Raw genomic sequence first — 19,700 nt, forward strand, 5'->3', positions numbered from 1 at the left:
CTGACTCACAGACTTTGGGAGGGGGGGAAGGGAAGTGATCCTGTGAAAAGAAATGCCCTGGGCTGCCCACCCCTCACCCCGCCAAGCTCCCAGGTAAACCTGGTTGTTTGAAGTGATTGACACCAGCAGGACATGCTTGGCAATGTCAGCCGTTCAGCTGCAGTGAAAAGAACCCATTTGAGAGAAGGAGAGAAGAGGAAGCCTTCCCTTTCTCTGCCTCAGACCAGCCAAGCAGCCCAAGTACTGGAAGGACAGAGGAAGGATTCACACAGGGGAGCTGCTTCCCCATTTTGCTTAGAGACAAAAACCAACACCAACATGGCAACAGGAGGCACCTGCATCAGGTGTGGCAAAGATCTTTTACTGAGTTCCCCTTTGCTCCACCTACACACGCCTGCTTCTTTCTCAGTCTGAGAAACAAGAACCCACCTGCCATTCTGATGGGGAAGGCAGAAATCCAGCCCAAAGCATGGGAAGGTCAGGCACCCTTGGCATTTCCTCAGTGAGTGAGGTCAGTGTTTGGGGGTACCCTGCTGTCCCCTGGAAGGATCGCTTGGAAGGAGGCCTCGCATCCATACACTTACTTGCAACACTGCTTTTTTATGTTCCGCCCACCAAACTTGGGCTTATCCAGACAGTTTGTGCAGACGCCACAATCTTCTGGGACTTGGCAGCCTGGACACTGCCCACAGCGTCTCGACCGCCGGCCTTTCTTCACAGGGGGCTCCTGGGGGGCCTTGCTTCTGGTTACGGGCTTGATGGGCTTGATGGGAGGTGCGAGGGGCTCAGCATCTTCTGATCCAGCAACAGAGGATTTGTCTGTCAAAAGGACCACTGGCTATTAACTCACCATCATCCATGGAGAAAAAAGTGACGATTGTGCTGCTTGCACTTTTTCTAAAGAAGCCCCGCAAAAGGGCCTGTTCAGATTTTTCTTTTTTGCAAAACCACTCTTCCATTTAGCAGTATCCCTTATGTTAATTTCTAACACCCCTTGAGATAAGGAAAGGGATGCCGTCTTCTATCCAAATCAAAACATTTACCATCATTCCCCATGGAAGACAGTATCTTCTCCCGTTCTTCCCATGGTAAGGCACTCAGAGTGGGCATGTCATCTGGGAAGACTGCTCGTTTGCGGCCCAGGGCTACAGCTGCTCTCCTGCAGACATGCTTGATGCGTGGACCTCGCACAGAGGTTTCTGAGGAATCGCTCTCTTGACCCTAAATTCCAGCAGAGAAACAGACGGAATAGGGTGAGACAATCATCCTGCCACGAGTAACCGAATCCCAGGAGAGAGGCATGGCTGGCTGCTTTCTTGGCCTTCTCTGACATTATGTTTCTGAGTGAGTTCCTTCCACAAGGCAGAGAGGCTTTGCCTGAAGCCAACCACTTGCAATTGTGCAGGTATAAACACAAAATGCATCAAGGATCTCGGTGTGTATGAGCTTATAATCAGCATCTACTAGAAATAACACATAGCAACACCTACATATTGCAAGACATTTAGTAGCTGTGTTGTATATAACAACCCACGGCAGCTGGGATGGGCAGGAAGAAAAAAGAAAGAAAGATTTTTTTTTTTTAAAAAAAGCCCTCCTTGCAGTAATTCAGAGCTCATCTCTTTCCCCAAGATGGAAGGTCTAGGCTAGAGCTACAAAATGTTTTGAATTCGATTCCCAAACAATGTTCTGGAGTGCAATGGGGTTCACAAGATTCCTGGAAGGAGGAAAATGGAAAAAAAAATCCCTCAGAGGGAGAGGCAATTTAAAAAATATTAGACTGTTGCAGAAATGAACAGATTAACATTGGCAATTAATGAGAAGGAAGAATTAGAGTATTATAAGATATAGGGATATTTTTATCGCTGGATAGAAAATGAATATAGACAAAAGGAAACAGAAAACTGAATAATTTGGAAAAGAACGTAGAATTATATGGGAGGAGTTGAGTTAAAAGGCAATTGAAATGTAAATGAAAGGCAAGATAAAAATAGATTTAAAATGATGTAACTGTTAAATATGATGACACAAAGATCATACCCAGATGACACACTGTAAGATTATGGTTATGGAAAAAAATAAAAATAAAATAAAAAAAGATTTAAAAACAAAAAAAGATTCCTGGAAGGCGAACTGCTATTCTGGTTCAGCAGGCTGAAATTCCTTGTCGAGCCCTAACAAGGAAGGAAAGACGCGAGAAGCTTTAAGCAAACAGCTCACAGCATGCCAGCGCCTGTGAGCAGTGGCAGCATAATAGGAAACATTTTCCAGTTCGCGGCTTCTCTGAGTTTGCCTAGCGAGACCCAGGGACCAGTCGCACTTGCACCTTCTCAGGAAACTCTTATCAAACTCTGGTTTCTTGTGCTGCTACCTCCCTTCTAATCCCAATTATTTTGGAAGATACCTGTCCTTTGGGCTGATCCACCTGCTTAAGGGACTTGCTCTTCTCAATCTTATAGAGCTGAGCTTTAGCTTTCTTCAGGAGGCTGGCTACCCTCTTGTCCGTCATTGGAAGTTTATCAGCATGAGCCAATACTGAGCTGATGGAGGAATGTTTCACAATGCTAAGTGAGGCAGCAGGAAGACGCAAAGATTCTTCCTTTTCTGCAGAAGAGGCTACCAGGCCAAGGTCCAAAGTTGGTTTCTCCAAGCCCACTCGGCTTTTCTTGGGTAACCTGGTCTTTATGCTAGCTGAGTCCACAAGAACTACTGCAGGGACATCTGCTGCTGGATCAGGGGCAGTTAATTTCCTCCGTCCTGCGGGTTTTTTGGCAAAGGACGAGGCTGCTACATCTTCACTGACAATAACCTTTCCTTTAGAACCTCGAGTTGTGGGGAATAAAGCAGAGCTACTCTGGATTTCTGAAGCCTTCTTCTTCTTCTCTTTCCTCGATTCTCGTTTGTTTTCCTTCTCCCTGTCTCGGTCTCTTTCTCGGCTCTTCTCCTTCTCGGGACTGTTGTCCCTTTCTTTGTCTTTGGACAGCTGCTCGGTGGCTTTGTCTTTGCCTCTGGTCCTCTCCGTCTGGGGATCTGGTGCAAGCCAAGGAAAAAGGGGAGCAGTGCCGCTCGATGGGAATGGCTCGGCAGGGAGGTTTGCCTGCTTCCTCGGTCTCTGGCTTTTCTCTGTTGCTTCCCCAGTCTGGGACAGGGATTGCGAAGGGAAAGTGAACGTGGTGGCGTTTAAGGCACTGGTGGCAAGGGAGCCGACAGAAATGCTCGTCAGGGAAGAAGAGGCAGAGGAGGAGGACGGAGGGAGCGTGGGCAGCTCAGAGTGGCTGAGTCTTCCGCTTCTTGTCCTCATAGAGTGCGAAGGAGATCTCGACTCAGATCGAATCGGACTGAAGACGCGCCTCTTTCGTTTCCTTGAAGAAGCTGCTGCTGTAGTGCTTCCCGGAGCGCTTCGACTAATTGAAGAAGGCAATGTGACAGACTCAAAGATGCGCGAGTGCGCCTCACTGGGGGTGAACCTTGGCGCTCGCAACAGGGGGCTTCTCTTGTGTAGATCAAACCTTGTTCCAGAAAGAAGAGGAGAAAATAAGCGGGCCGGAGCCGTGGCCCCAGGAGGGGTAAAGCCGGCAGCAGCAGCAGCAGCAGCAGCAAAGCCCACATCCTCTGGGGTCAGGGGCGGCGGCCTGAAATTATCAAAAATCGGCTTGCGGATAAGACCTTCTTTGGCATACTTGGCAGAGGAGAAGTACTGGGGTTCGGACCGGGAGGGCTTCAGAGAAGTCCAACGAAAGGTTGGTTCTCGGAGGATTGACTTCCGCTTCTCTTGAGCAGGAGCAGCAGCAGAAGATGGCAAGAAGGGTGATGCCAAGGGAATGGTGGGAGGCATGAGCCACGGCGCATGATCGGAGATGCCAGCTGCTGGCTGCAGTGGTGGAGGTGGGGTGAGCAGTGGTGGGGGAGGTGAAGAAGAAGAAGAAGAGGACTGCTGTTGAGACACACTTTGGAGGCCGGGCAGCTTCTTAGCTGCTTTGGGGGCAAAATTCTTCTCTGCCATTGAAAACCTCCTCCTCCTCTGCTCAGCACCCTCACTATCAAGGGAGGTGGACTCTGGCAGGGACGGGTGGACCTCTGGAGTATTGTTGCATTCTTCCGAGAGAGCTTGCATCTCTTCAGAAGCCTGTGAATCTGTGGATGTATCAACACTTGGACTGCTGGACCGTGAGGAATCGGAAGATAGCTGGGAGGAGTGCTGAGATGCGACACTGGACTTCTCGCTCGATTCGCAAGAGGTAGCACTGAAGCGGCTGTTTGGGGTAGACTCTAAGCGTGCAATTTTAATTGGCGGGTCATAGTCTTCATCTTCAATGAAACGCTTGGGAGTCTTAATTATTCGTGAAGAGATGGCACTCACCACAGGCATAATGAACTGCCGAATGTTTTTGAGCTGAGTCCTCCCCTTCCGGCCCTGAAGCTTTGCTGCTTCTTTCTCCATTTTCTTTTGAGCTCCTTTTTTTGCCTTCTGCAAGAGCTGCTTGGCAATGGTGGCATCTGTCCTCTTGCAAGAAGGAATCATCCTTACTGGTCTGCGAGGGCTCTGCCTAACTGTTGGCTTTTCATCTTTGGGGAGAAAGGGGACACCCTCTCTTTCCTTTCGTGCCCTCTGGACTTTCTCCAACTGGGAACATACAAGAGCTGGCATGGTCTTCAAGCGATCGGAAGACGGTGGCCTCCCCCTCCTGCGGACAATCTGAATCCCTTTCCTCCCAATCTGGAGCTTCCCGGATTTGAACTGAGACTTCAGTGGACAGAGTTTGCCAGTTCTTAATTTCTTAATTTTTGCAGCATGATGAAAGGTAGCTGATGGTGCCTGCTTTGTTTTCTTTACATTCTCTTTTTCCTCCTTCCCTCCTTTCTGAGCATCTGGAATGCACTCTTTATGGCTGATCTTGAATTTCACACTGGTTAGAGCAGGAGGCCTCCCTCGCCGTTTTTCTCCACTTTTAAATTCTTTCCTTTTTATGTTTTCCATGGATGTAGGTTCCGGCTTGCTTGAAGGCGAATATATTGGCAAGGACTCTGGTAGAGCAGCTGGACTTCGGTCTGAACCGTTCCGAGGTCTCCCACGAGGTTTACGTGCACTAGCTTTGACTGAGACTGCAGGAAAAGAACAGAAATGTGTACATTAAGCAGGAAAATCCTTCTTTTCAGGCATGACACAAAATGAAAAAAGGAATGAGGTAAGAAAAGAAGGAAAGGGAAGGGGGGGGAGAGGGAGGGATATATATATTGGATTATTTTATATATATATATATATATATATATATATATATATATATATATATATATATATATATATATATATATATATATATATATATATATATATATATATATATATATATATAAAATCTCCAACATTTCATAGTTTTAACAATAAGTCAATGTCTGATTTCTACATAAATAGGTTTAGTACGCATATTAGTACGCAGACCTAGTTATTTGCGGGATCGCATCCTCCCACATACATCCCTGCGGCCAATCCGCTCTCACAGGGAGGGCCTTCTCCAGGTGCCGTCCACTAGGCAATGCCAGCGGGCGGCGCCAAGGAGTAGGGCCTTCTCTGTGATGGGCCCAACCCTCTGGAATGACCTCCCCCCCGACATTAGAACCACCTTGGACTTCCGCTCCTTCCGACAAAAATTGAAGACTCACCTGTTCCGATTAGCTGGCCTGGCATAATTATAAATGTTACAACTACGAACTCCTGGAAGTATACTCTCAACTGGTTATTTTAAGGGTAATGTTTTAATGTTTTAATTTTAATGGATTTTAGGGCTTTTAGAGCCATATTTATTCTTCGGTACAGTACTCTTAATTTTAACCTCCTCCACATATATACGTATATTTATATTTATATTTATATTTGTATTTTATCTGTTATTTGTTGTGTGAACAGTACACCGCCCCGAGTCCCTTTTTGGGAGAGGGGGCGGTTTAGAAATGCGAAGAATAAAATAAATATAAATAAATAAAATATTAAGATGAATAAGATTATAATGCTAAGAGAATTGAGTTAATCAGTTTACCAGATGATAAACTGAGTCACAAATACACAACAGTTGGACTTGGAACAGGAGAAATCATCCTGGATCTTTTCCTGTTGGATTATCAAAAGCCTTAGGAGCTCAGCAGCGAGGGAAACTGGATTTAATAATCCCCTGCTACTTTCACTAGCCAATGGGCAAGACAGAAACGACATATCTGAATATAAATTTCATTTCTTTTTCATCAGGACATTCAAAGCAGGCTTTAATAATAGATGGCACTTCTATTGGTGGGCATTTTCATAGATGTCTTGAAATATACATAATGGCTAGGGCAGAATTGTGTATGGTGGGAATGCTTAAAAGAATCAATTAACTCCCAAAGGGTTACATTTAGTCTTAAAGACTAAGTCATATCATTTAGGCAATTGTGTCACAGGAACATTTTACCCATTATAAACCCAGTTAATGAATCTTAGCCTAATCTTCAGGGGAAAAAGCTGGAGAAAGCCATTAAAATGTTTCCCTGCGATTTCCAGACCTGGCAGAGGACAACTACAGCAGCCAAGATACACCGTACACTCTCTATGATGTAACAAAGTCTTCTCAATATGCGCCTGTTGTAAAATGGAGGGGAGAATACGTGTTCCCCCAAATAGTGAGTTTTGACTTCATTAATTTGGTCATATAAGAATCTGATTAATGATTTAAGTGTATTGTGCAACTAAGGCATGATTTACAGGATACCATGTTGTGTGGCCTTGTTGAATTTACTTGCATTCTGGGGAGTGCTGCTCTTGATCTGGGCAGCAAGGTGGATTTTACTTGTATTTTCATATATCATTGGATTTATTGTATGCTACCAAGTGTTTTCTTGGAGTTGGATGGCCTTCATAAAACTAATGAAGCAATAGCCGCTGTGGCTCTGTTCAGCAACTCATTATTTGAAAAAGCTATGGCCTAGAATATTATACTAAGCCAGCAAATACAAATTTCAGATTTTGGCGACTCACCGCCCCGAGTCTCTTTGGGGAGAGGGGGCGGTATAAAAATCGAAATAAAGGTAAAGGTAAAGGTAACATACATTCTTTAGATCAGCCACATCTAAACTCCATTAAAGCAAATCCCATTGAATACGGTTCAGATTTCAGTAGGTTGGGTTTACCTGCAAGGGACTTGGGGGAATGGGCTCCTTTGGCCTCATCATCAGAGCCAAAACCTAGAAATTGCTCATCCTGCAGAAAGAGAGAGAGAGAGAGAGAGAGATGGTTTAAGTAAAAGTATCGTGAAAACAAAATACAGTTGAGAAATATTAACAACACTGACAATTGCCTGTTCTGAAAAAGTGGGGGTTGAAAATCACTAAGAACCTATTTTATATGGCATCTGCTGGAAGAGAGGCCACCAGGGGAAACACATCTCATAAAGCCCAAAAGACAGTCTGGACCTGCCTTTGGCTATGGAGTTCCCCTGAATGCCTGAAGAAAATCAAGAATCTTACGATTACCAGGGAAAAAAAAGCTATTATTGCAGGAGGTTACAAAGGGAAGCCACCTCTTTAAAGAGCCATTTCCTTAAAAGCTGCTCTGTTGGAACATAGGATTGAAGGCTGTCTTCACAGCAATAATTTGCAACATCTACCCAAACAGCTCCATTCATTTCACTGGGGAGGAAGAAATCTCAATGGGTACCAGCCCATAGGACTAAAGAGAACCTCCATGTTAAGGAGCAGCAGTCTGGGTTAGGACAGAAGCAACCGCCTCCTGCGAGGGCCTGGCAAGTAGTTCAGCTCAGTTGGAAGCTGAAAGGTCAGCCACTACGTGCTCCCTTGTTCGTGCTGCTCCTGTCATGGGAGCCCATGTTTTCCAGCTTTCCAGAGCCAGCCCAGGGTCTCCCTGGAGCAGAGGCACAGCGGCTGCCTTTGGGCAAGAGCTTCTGGCAAGACACTGCCTGCCAGCCCCCAGCCCCCCCCCCCCCGGTTTTGCTCCTGTTGTGCCAGAATCTCTAGGCTTTCCTTCCTAAACTTTCCCCAAAATCTCTTGTCATCTCTTAAGGAATACCAACCCTGCCGTGGCTCATGCACTTCCAGGACCCCTTCCCCATCTACACAGAGAAACTGGCCATTCTGAGAGGCGGCAGCTGAGGGGAAGAGGTGGAAAAACTTTTCTTTTCATACTTTCCTGTGACATTTGGGCCCTCACTGCAGAGGAATCAAAGAGATTGATTTGGGGCATTAAACTGCAAGATCACCCTTAGGGGAGTTATCCTTGTGTATGAGGGAGAGCAGAAAGGGGGGGGGGTCTGGCCAGCCTCATGCTCCCAGCTCAGCTCCTCCGTCTCTGGAATGCCGGAATAGCCAGTTTTGCACACAGCACTCCAGAGCACAGCCCTGGCAGCCCCTCCCCTTGCCCACGTGGGTCTCCCTGCAAGAAGTAAACAATCTTTGGCTGAGGATGGGCAGAGATTCTGGCAGAAGGGGCAGCGCCTTCACATCTCTAACTAGCATGCAGGTGACGGGTTCTAAGCAGGCAAGGAAGCAGAGCGGTTGAGTCAGGCCACCAAAGCTTCATCTCTTTCCAGGGAGCCAAACTTTATCGGTCTATCAATTTCTCAAAGAAACGGGAGCTTCTGAAGATCAAAGGCTGCAAATCCTCCAGCACTTCAGCAACTCTTTCAGTCAGGACTCTGCACTCCTTTTGTGGGGCACAGCTGGAGGAAAGCTGGAGGGAGGTGCAGAGCACAAGCCACAGAGGTTCCAGCAGCCTCAGCCATTCAGCCCCAGGACTTGGGTCTCCAAGCTCCCATGCTTCCCACTTTCCCTTCCAGCCTGGCAGTCAACAAGCCAAGAGCACGTTTTCCCTTGGGATTTACTGCATCATGATGTAATCCCCAAGGACGTCAAGCACGGCGGATACCCAGGAGCTTAGCCAACTCTGCTCCTTCCAGCCTGGCCTCCCCTGGCCCACTCCTTCTCCAGGCTTTCCCACTGGCACTGCCCCACCTCCCGACACTACCGCCCTAGGGATTCCGTCCTGGGAGCAACCCCAAGAGGTTTGGAAGCCAAGACCAGCTAAGGACCCCAAGGTCTTCGGAAAGCCCCAAAATCAGGTGTGGCTTTATGAAAAAAGGGGCTTGTTGATTACTCTCTTTGCCACTATTTTAAAAGTAATAAAAAGAATAAATACACATATTTAAAAAAATGAAAAACAGGGCTTGTGCCACAATTCATAGTATTTTTAAAATGTCCATTGAAATTGGTTCTCTCTCTCTCTCTCTCTCACTCACACACACACACACACACACACAACTAGCCAGGCAAAAGAAAAGTGGGTAGAGTGAGATGGAAAAAAATAATGTCAAGAACAGAATAGCTCTCCATTCATATTTGCCAACCCAGATTAAATCTAGCTGAAAATTGTCATCTTCTTTTTAATGTTTTATTTATTTTCTAAGGCCAAATGATCAATTGTGCAAAATGAAAATTGTGGTTTTTCTAGCCTGGTATAATGTACTTTATTCCATAATTACAACACATGGTTTGAGGCCTAAAGACTTACAGCCATGGGGTAGCTTGGCTGACTTAAGCAGGGCTGAATATGTCTAATCCTTGGATGGAAACGCCAGAGGCCAAACTGAAAGTTGAAAAAACATTGAAGAAGATAATTCTAAATTTTTGCTTCCACAGTTAATCAGTGCATGTTACTACTCACATGTAGATTACATACTGATACGGCACTGAAAGTAAGATGCAACATCTCTGGCAAACTGGACAAATGCTATTCCAATCTATAAAGATGTTATTCGAGGCATGCCTGTTCCTTTTAAAATTTCTATATAAACTGTCTGTTGAATCATCTCAAACTGAATTTCCATCCATCAAAGAACATTGGCAGAGAACATATTTCCATCTTAATGAAGATATTTTGGTAATTTTAAAAATCCCAATAGAATATATTAACACTATGGGGTTCTTCAGTATAACAAAAAATCAGGTAGAAACACATGAGCCCAAAATGAAAATTATGGGGTTTTTTGGTCAGGAAACCAAGACTATATTGCCAGTAGATTAATTGCCAGTTCTGTTTTTCAAATACTTAGGAGCTTCCAGGCAGGAATCTGGCTCAAAGAAGGTTCATGGATCTTATGTTCCCCAGAATGATGTTCCCAGAATTGCAGTGGGAATTTCAAGGTTTTTTCCTCCCCTAAATAGGGCAATTCTACAACGTCTACATTTCAAGTCAAATTCCTAGCATATTTTTTTATCTGGAATCCACTTTTTTGCTACTTCATCCCCTCCTAGAACTTGAATAATTGAAACATCTAAGGGCTGCTTGGCTGAATTTTACATGCTGCCCTATTTCGGAAGGGAGGCATGTTGAAGGTGGCATAATCAGCCCCACAGGGTTTATAGCCTGGCTAATGATTCATGCAAAGTATCTACAGCGAAGACACTGCCTGTATTGGGGCTTATCTTCTGCCTGTTTACTTACATACACTGGATATGAGCTGAAGCTCCCCCATAATGAACACAAGGGTGCCAACCTGATTTGGCCAGAACCCCACATCTTTCTATTAGCAAAAGTAAACGCAGGGAAGGCCGACGCTTCGTTAGATGTCAGCACCTTCCACCCAGCTGACTTAACAGGAAAAGTGCAGGAGGATCCCTTTCACCGACCATTTGGGTCCGTGCAACAATGGTCAAGCAGAAACTACCAGCATGTGTTCTTCTCCACTGAACGTACTAGAGAAACTCAAAGCTCCCTCCTCACGCATCCAGCACTCGAAAGGATACCCCAAAAGGCGGTACAAATCAATGCTACAGGTAATCCTTGATTTACAACAGTTCATTTCGTGACCATTCAAAGTTACAACGGCACTGAAAAATATGACATGACCCGTTTTTCAAAGTTACAACCTTTGCTGCATCCCGATGATCATATGATTAGAATTCAAATGGGAAAGCCACCAGGTTATTGACTTATCAACTACAGTGATTGACTTAACAACGGTGGCAAGAAAGATCGTAAAATGGGGCAAAATTACCTCATTAAATGTCTCATTTAACAACACACATTTTTGGCTCAATTGTGGTCCTATAAGTTGAGGACTACTTTTATAACAATCTATTACTTTCAACATATAAAATAGGACAACTGACTCTTAATAACTTAACTTGGACTACAGACATCCTATATTCATATTTTGATCTTTAACACCTAATTTTGTTATTGTAAACTACTGAAACTTATAAATGTGATGATCAGAGAAGGAAAATTGGGTAATTCAAATAAGCATCCAACATTCTCAAAATTACTTGAAATGATAAAAGACTTGAGTGTAGCAGAATAATCTATCAAATATGAGACTGAATTTGTATCTCACAAGCACATGCTTTTTAAAATATCAATTTACTGAAGAACATATTTGGAAGTCCTTGAAAGAATACAGCCAAAGCTATAGTTTGCAGACACATCCCAAGCATTTTGGAGAAAGATACAGATCTACCGAGAAACACCAGTCCAAGTTATCACAGAAACAGGAGTTCCAAGACAACAATCCTATTGTGTCAGCACTTAAAAAGGATTTACCACATTCAGTTAAAAAAAAAAAATCTTCAGCATTAGGTCTTGGCATTAGGATTCTCTAGAGCCAAGAAAATGTTGTAGCATCTTGGGTTCTATACAGCAGCACAAATAAGCCTCAGTTGACTGTTAGGATCCTTTTCTCTCCATTTTTCTTCCAAGACAGAAGCCAAAATTACACTAAACAGAAGAGCAGAGAAGAAAAGTAAGAATCGACAGAATTCCCTGCTTAATAGCTTAGGCTTCAAAGAGACTCTCAGAATTGTCTTCAGTTTTATACTCCCAGCAGAAAGTAAAAGCTCGGGAAGGTGCTGCCACCTTTACTGGCCACTGCAAGTCGGATTCCTCAGCATGCAAATACAGCATGCAAACCGCTGAAAAAACAGGAAGGATTAGGCAGAATTGTCCATACTGCTGCACCAACCTCCCATGGCCTGTCTTATCCCTCCCTCCTCAGTTAAGTAGCAGCTTCCATCACAGAGCATCCTACTAAAGTTGACCTAAACACAAAGGGCAGTGGTTGTAATAAAGCATTCCAAATGACATTCCAGGGCCATTTTTAAACTGTTTGTTGAAGTTCAGAAATTCAGTGTGAAGAGACTAAACGTAATCCCTAAATATGGATTTAGATTGTAATTTAAGCAACGAATGTCTCAAACCTTAAGACAAGCCATTCTTCGCTTATTTTATCTTGTAGTGCATCTTCTGTTTTCCAGATAAGATCCCAAAAGTCTGGATTCAAACTTTTTATCTCTGGAGCTCAAGCCAGCTAGCCAGACTTTAAGGGTAATACACCCCATTTTCTAGCCAAGTATCTTTCACTACACCACCAAACTGGCTAGAAGACTACTTCTCATCTACTAGCCAGATTCCATCAGTCAGAAAAGCAAATAGATGGCTTCATGTTTTAATGTTATGATATCAATATTGTAAGTCATTCTGTCTCCAGAAATGCAGTTGCAGTAAAAAAAGAAAGATAAAATTCATTTATCAAAATTGGATAAGCAGGTGCTTCTGTGAGCCACCAGACGCTGCTTTAAATGTTGAAATTTATTAGCATATGAGCAATTATGTGAACAAAATGTTTACGAAAATTATCACAGCAAATCGTGTGTGTGTGTGTGTGTGTGTGTGTGTGTGTGTGAGAGAGAGAGAGAGAGAGAGAGAGAGAGAGAGAGAGAGAGAGAGAGAGAGAGATCTTCAAGGTTCTTATCTTGAATGATTCAAACCTTTCACCAACTACAGTAATTCTATTTATGTCTCATGCCTTGTTTAAATAATTCAAAGAAGGTAACAGTACAATAACATATTATACAAAGTACCATCAAAGTCTACAAAAGCAGTGCATCAACTAGAAGAAAAATACAATTTTGCAACTATAGAATAAATCCCAAAATGCACTATTTGCCTATCCAAGAGTTTCATCATCCAAAGCTCCAAAGAAAACAACAGAAGCTGAGTTCTGCTTTTGTCTGCAATTTTTTTTACAGATCAGCCAGAATTTTAAACAGAACGGTTCAGTTTAACAACAGTATAAAATGAACCTATAGGGCACTGCACACCAGAACAATAAGACACACGGACAGTTTTCCCCGAATGCCATAACTCTGCTAAATAATTCCCAAAACACTGTCAAATTATCTACTAAGGCTGTCTTACTATTATTCTTCTCATTCTTACTGGTACCTATCTCTTCCCACTTATGGCTATATCCATGTTGCTTGTATCTCTACAATTTATATTGTTTTTGTTTCCTAGTATGATTTGATTGCTTATTAGTATCCTATGACTGTCACCAAGTATTGTATCCTATGATTCTTGATGGATATCTTTTATTTTTTCTTTATGTACACTGAGACCATATGCACAAAAGACAAATTCCTTGTGTGTCCAATCACACTTGGACAATAAAGAATTGTATTCTAATTTTTCAAGCATCCTGGAAACATTCTAGAGCAATTGGTCATCAACTGGTGGTCTGGAGAAAAATTATTTGCAATGTTTATATTGCACTAAATACCATTTATCTTTTAAAAAAATAATATTAGTGGTTGGCGGGATTTAAAATTATGAATTTAGTGATCCTTTAGGTCCAAAAGGTTGGTGACCTCCTGTTCTAGAGCTAGTGGCATCTGAAAGCAAAACAGTTTAACGGATGTCTTATCGCTGCAGAGGTCAGGCACTCTTGTGAGCCTGCCTCAAATTGACTGCAGCCCTTCTAGCTAGGAATAAACTCACAACTTCAGGCACCCTGTTTGTGCTTTGTGAATGAGAATATTCCCATATATAGTGGAGAGAGGGTAATATAACTTGCAATAAGTGTGTCCACAAACAAGTGCAATACATTACCCAAGAATTGATCTAGTAGAAGTGCATATGTGTATCTCAGGGCTGAATGTTGGAGTCCTTGGTGTTCCCTGAACTTGGTTGTTTGGGTGTAGATATTATACTACAGGATAACCAATAAAGCTATGAAAAGGATAATACTTCCATACATCAAAAATATCTCAGAAACAATCAACAGATTATTATAACCACACAGCTTTATGATAACACACACACACACACACACACACACTAACTGAAGTCCTTCAAAACATCTTAAATAAACTAAAAGACCCAAGAAAATAAAATATCTACGACATATTGCATAAGGTCTGTTGCAGCTTCTATGCAGGGCAAAGAGGCAGAGCACATCCATGAACATCAACTAGCAGTCAGAAGACACCACGAATACTTTTTAACCATACAACATGGTTAACAGACTCAACCATAGTTTCAGCCATGAACATCTTAAACCAAGCTAATCCAAAAATGGATTTAGGGAATTCCTGGAAGCTTGGCATTCAAAGAAATCAGCCACCAGTGAGCACACAGAGGTAAATCACATTTATACACTATTCAAAAACAGACAATAAAAAAGCTAAGAAGAAAATATCCTCTCCAGCTACCAACACTGAGATAAGCAAGAATTAACTCCAGACAATAAAGCAGAAAACAATAGTCGAATCAACCAAGGAGAAAACCACACCCCCACCAATATGGAAAGGCAAGCTAATGTATATAAATAGGGAGCAAACCTCATAGTCCCTACCAGTGATGATATCACCTAGTCGGATAATGAAATGTGTGCACGCAAGCAGCCATGCTCAAAGAGCATAAGGACTCCACAGACTAGCAAAGCAATAACTACAGTCAGAAGACATGACAAAAATTCCTCCATCTTACCACACATGGATAGATTCAGCCATAGTTTTAACTGGGAAACTAATACTGTTTTAGGTAAACCCAGTCCCAAAATAGTAGGATCCCCTGGAAGTTGGATATTCAGACAAATCAGCCATCGATAGACATATGAAGATAAACCACATTTACCTAACTTTCAAAAGACACATAACTTGGAAGTTATGGGAGTTATGGGAGCTATGGGAAGTTATGGAAGGAAACAAAAAGACTACAACACAACCTCTAAAACTACAATGTATAAACAAGGTGCAAACCTCACATTCACTAGCACTGATGTTACCTAGTTGAGCAATGAACCATCTGCAAGAAAACACGTTCAGACCTTTACCCATAACACTGGTCTCCTCAAATGATTTATATCTGCAAATAGGATGTTTTTACTACGTATGCCTGAAATTTTGTTGAATTAGAGCAGTGAAAATATTCCTACATAAAATATGTTTTGTTCCCCAGCTCTGCCTCCATCTCTCCTTCTAGTAAATCATGACCAAGAGGTACACCTATGAGACTCCTGATGAACACAGTGGGCTGTTTAAGACCATTTAATGACACTGACAGAACATGGGGAGGTATGGTACAGGCAGGGGCTTGAATGACTTACGGTAAGTGCACTATTTCTCATTCTGACTGGTCATGCAGCGAAGAATTAAATGAGCCTCAGTCCACTGTCCTGAACATCTAAGAACAAGGACTGCACAAATATAGGTTTTAAAATGATTGTACTCTTTGGCATGTACTTTGGCAAAGCACATTTAGTATTATGTAGCATTAAAACAGTGAGAAAGCTTATAAATACTTTGAAGGAAATTGAGCAAAAAGTATGACTTTGAAAATCTATACAATTTCAATTGGTGTGAAGCACTATGCTAAAAGTGTAGGTCTGGGAGTAGCATGTGCCACAATCATCTACATCAAATGCTTTGGTCATTGGATAACAAGCATCAGGGAAGATGAAAGAAGGATTCGAAGTCTAGCCTGGAAATCATGGGGGTGGGGGGGAGGGAGGCTACATAGTTTTTCAGTCAGCACCTGACTGGAAGCCTTTAGTCTGCCTTTAGCAGCCTTTAGTCTGCCTTGAAATCCGCAGCCACTTTTGAAAGGATGAAGTTTTTTTTAAAGGCGGACATGGGTAACACACGGCGGGGGGGGGGGGATCTGATTGTCACGCTACCCGGCAAAACCTAGCACTGAATACAGAGAAAAGGAAGGCAGCGCTCAATGTTTAAAGTATTGCCGGTAGTGTAAAACTCCCCGTGAAAGGAACGCCTGGGGTCTCCAGGGGGGCCTGGCTGCTCTCTTCCTACGGGCACCAGGCGGGGCCCTCGCGGGAAGGGAGGGAAGGAGGGAGGCTGTCACTTCGGCCTCCAGCGCACAGCAGCCTTTTCCTCCCCGTTTGGATGGGCGAAAACCCCGCCCGCCTGGCTTCAGGGCCACCCCCGGCAAACACGCCGCCCAGAGGGAAGCGGAGCCACCCGGCCGTTGCTGCCGCCCTGCCCATTGCGTTTCGCGGCTTGGCCCGCGCGCGAGAGAGCGGGGCTCTTCAAGCGGGGCGGCCGGAAAGGCGAGAGGCTGCGCCGCAACTCTCCAGCAGAGCCCGCGGCGGCTCCGGACATCAACTGGCAGCCGCCCAGCTGCCCTCCGCGGGGCCGCCACCTGCCCCTGCCCGCCACACGTGCGGCCGCGCGGGAAAGGAGCGAGCTCGGCTGGAGCCGCGGGATGGAGGCGCGTGGCCGCTCGTTTCCGCGGCGGCGGCGGCGCCGGCGAGGAGGGGGCGTGCCCCTTCCCCTTCCCCGTGCCGGGGACGCGGCGGGTCGGCACGAGGGCGGCTCCCGGCCGAGGAAAGCGCCCCCCCCCCGCCCGCCGGGTCCCAGCCGCCGGCCTCACCTCTCCGCTGGCCGCCTCGGCTCCGCAGGCCGCCCGGAACCGGCGCAAGTTGATGCCGATGGCGGCCGAGACCTGGAGCGCCGCGTCGAAGCCGGGCGCCACCCCCACGGTGGCCGGGAGCGGGGCGGCGGGCTGCGGCGAGGGGGCGGCGGCCGAGGAGGGGCCGCCCGCCCCGCCCCCTCCGCTGCCGCCGCTTCCCGCCAGAGCCGCCGCCGCCGCCGCCGCCGCCGCTACTCCTCCTCCGCCGCCGCCGCCGCCCGCCGCCCGCTCCTCGGGAGAATCCCCGCGCAGGCTGCGCAGGGCCGGGACCCGCACGCGGCAGCCCCCCAGCCCGCGGCGACCCCAACCACCGCTGCCGGGCCGGGCCGGGAAGCGCCACCGACCGCTGTGCGCCATCTTTCCTGTGAAGCGAAGCGCCAGAGAGCGGGGCCGGGCCGCGCCCGGGAACCTGCCTGCCGCACAACCCGCCCCTAGGGGCGCTGCACGCGCGCGCCGCCCATCCAGCTTCCCGGGCCCCGCCGGAGCGCCGCCCCGCGCACTGCCTGAGTTAGAAGGCGCCGCGGGCGGCCCAGCATAACCGCGGCGCCCATCCAGGGTCCGGGGCCCGCTCGCCACCGCCCCGCCAACGGCATGGCTCAAACGCTCGCCCTGGCGGCCAGCAGAAGCGGCCCCGCATGCTCGGCGCGGGGCCTTCGGGAGGGCGGGACGGACGGGCGGGCGGCCGCGGGGGTCGCTGCTGCCGCTGCTGTGCTGCCCCCTTGCGAGGATGCCCGGCAGGGGCGGAGAGGCGACCGGACCCAGGTCGGGAGCAGATGCGGGTGCGTCCGTTCCCACGCCTGCGGCCGCGGGTACAACAGCGCGGGTTAGCTGCGCTCGCCACCTCCTTAGCCAGCCGACCCTGTCCGGAGACGCAGCCGCGGGGCACGGGGTGTCCAGCGGCCCCCACCGCGGCGGTTCGGTCGAGGCCCCCGAGCGGGTCAGCGGGGGCTGCCGCCCGCGTCACTATCCCGGGAGAGGACTCCGCTCGCCCCGGAGGCGGCTTCGGTCAAGGTGCCGTACCTCCGGCCGCTTCTCTGGTCCGCCGGCCCAGCCCGCTCCACCGCCAAGCTTCCGCGCCGAGCCCGCCGCCGCCCGGCTGCCAGGTTGGCTGCCTTCCGCTCCTCCGCAGCTGTTGCTTCCTGGCACCCGGAGGGACCTGGCCGCCGCCGCCGCCGCCGCCGTCCCTTCTGGGTGGGCTCGGGGCCTGGCAGCCCGAGTTCAGCTCCCTCCAGGCATCGCGGTGCCTGCTGGGAGGCTGAGCAGCTGTGCTGGAAGTCGGCTGCCCTGGCAAGGGGAACGGCTCGCCGCGCTTCCCTGCCGGCCAACCTGTAAGAAGGTGGGCCGGTGCCCAGGAGGAGGCGGGCTTTCTGCTGGGACGGCAGCGAGGGTGGCCCTCCGGCCGGGCTGAAGCTCCCAGCATCCCCGGCTGCTCTGGCCCTCCGAGGTGGGGAACAGATGGGCGCTGTGCTGTCTCCTTGCGCCCCGGCTGCTTTTCCCCAGCACCTGCACCGAGGGCCCGTCCCAGCAGCCTTTCTGGCGGTTACAGGAGGGGCAATTGAGGGAAGAATGAACATCTTCCCCCAGGAAAAGAGCAGATAAAGACTTTTGAGAACATAATTAAGACGGGTTTATTAGAAATTATAATAAAGCTGATTCAGCTTCCTTGGCGGTGGAATCAAATCTGAAAGCTACCCTTGTTAAGTTAGCAGTCGGTTGTGATAGCCCCACAGTATTAGAAAACCTTATTGAAGCTGTTCTTTTGTGGGCATGGAAAAGTGTTCACCAAGGTACAAAATGTTAGGATTTCACTTAATGAACAGAGGGACAAATCTTTCCTGCGCTTTGTGTAGGTCCTTTTGGCTAAGAAGGCAGATCAATTTTCCAACTGCTGTCAGAAGCAGTTTATATAGTGGCAGGGCCTGCTAAAATTCCAAACCCATTGAAGCTAATTCTAAGCTTCCATTTAACACCTAAACTGCTTCCTGTAAAATTGTAGGAGAAAATGCTTTTTCTGCACTTCCTCTGACTCTAGGAAGTGAGATATATGCAGAATACTCGAGTTCTTGGATATGGCATTATAACTGCATAAGAAACCCAACAAACCTCTACAGAATTGAAAGTATTTGAAATGGTGAAGAGAAACAGTGTAGTGCAATTAAAAATTGAAATTAAGATTTTTTTTCTGTCATTAAATCTGCTTCTCAAATAGTGGGGCGCGCCCCCCAGGGGGGGCGCGAGGCTCCATAAAGGGGGGCGTGCAGCAGCTGGCTGGGAGGGCTTCCACCACCACCGTCCAGCGACTGCCGCAGCGCAGCTGGGAAGAAAAGAAAGGGGAATGGACAGGCCCCCGGCTCCGGATCGATCACCGGGTCCTTGCACAGCCTCTGAAGGGTCGATGGATACCCTGTCCTGCTTGTGAAGCCAGCATGTGGACTGGGTAGGAAGTCTGAGTCTGCAGTCAATTCCCGATGGGGGTGGCGAGGACGATCACAGTGGCACTTGACGTGCCTTTTGTCCTGACGGTCTTTTCCCACCATCGGGCAGGATTGAATCCTCGTAATCTGCTTTTTACAGTTCTGCTTCTAGGTTCAGGGAGCTCCGGCTGAACGGTGCGGAGGCAGGGGTGGGATCCAGAGCCGAGTCCCCGAGCGCCGGCTGGGAGAAGCTGACTAGAAGGGAAGGGGGATGCGTTGTTGGCTAGCTTGCATTTTACGGATAAGAACTTATGTGAGTCTGATTACGGGGAGTAGTCCCTCTAAGGCGGGGGGGGGGGGCGCAAAATGTTTTCTTCTTCCTAGGGGGGGCATGACAGAAAATAATTGAGAAGCACTGCATTAAATAGTGATGTTATCCAGTCAATCGTGTCTGAATCTTGGCAACTATATGGGCCATGTCACCCCATGTGTCCCAGTCTTCACTACTTGAGTTGTTCTATGTTCTGACTGGTGTCAGCTTT

At 47.1% G+C, this 19,700-nt stretch overlaps 1 protein-coding gene across 1 annotated transcript in view; it reads right to left on the reverse strand.

Moving 5' to 3' along the window:
• Positions 1 to 17,101, reverse strand: part of KMT2A (lysine methyltransferase 2A) — a gene marked incomplete at its 5' end in the record, with an annotated part of 38,573 nt that extends 21,472 nt beyond the window's left edge. Inside the window, 6 exons of the mRNA XM_081960723.1 lie at positions 585 to 819; positions 1,044 to 1,221; positions 2,405 to 5,103; positions 7,159 to 7,228; positions 9,551 to 9,625; positions 16,706 to 17,101. Coding sequence (XP_081816849.1) covers positions 585 to 819; positions 1,044 to 1,221; positions 2,405 to 5,103; positions 7,159 to 7,228; positions 9,551 to 9,625; positions 16,706 to 17,101 — 3,653 coding nt within the window. The remainder of the gene's footprint in view (positions 1 to 584; positions 820 to 1,043; positions 1,222 to 2,404; positions 5,104 to 7,158; positions 7,229 to 9,550; positions 9,626 to 16,705) is intronic.
• Between the last annotated feature and the right edge of the window lie 2,599 nt (positions 17,102 to 19,700).

The sequence above is a fragment of the Natrix helvetica genome, assembly GCF_964273705.1.
Source record: "Natrix helvetica genome assembly, chromosome: 8".
NCBI classification, from domain to species: domain Eukaryota; kingdom Metazoa; phylum Chordata; class Lepidosauria; order Squamata; family Natricidae; genus Natrix; species Natrix helvetica.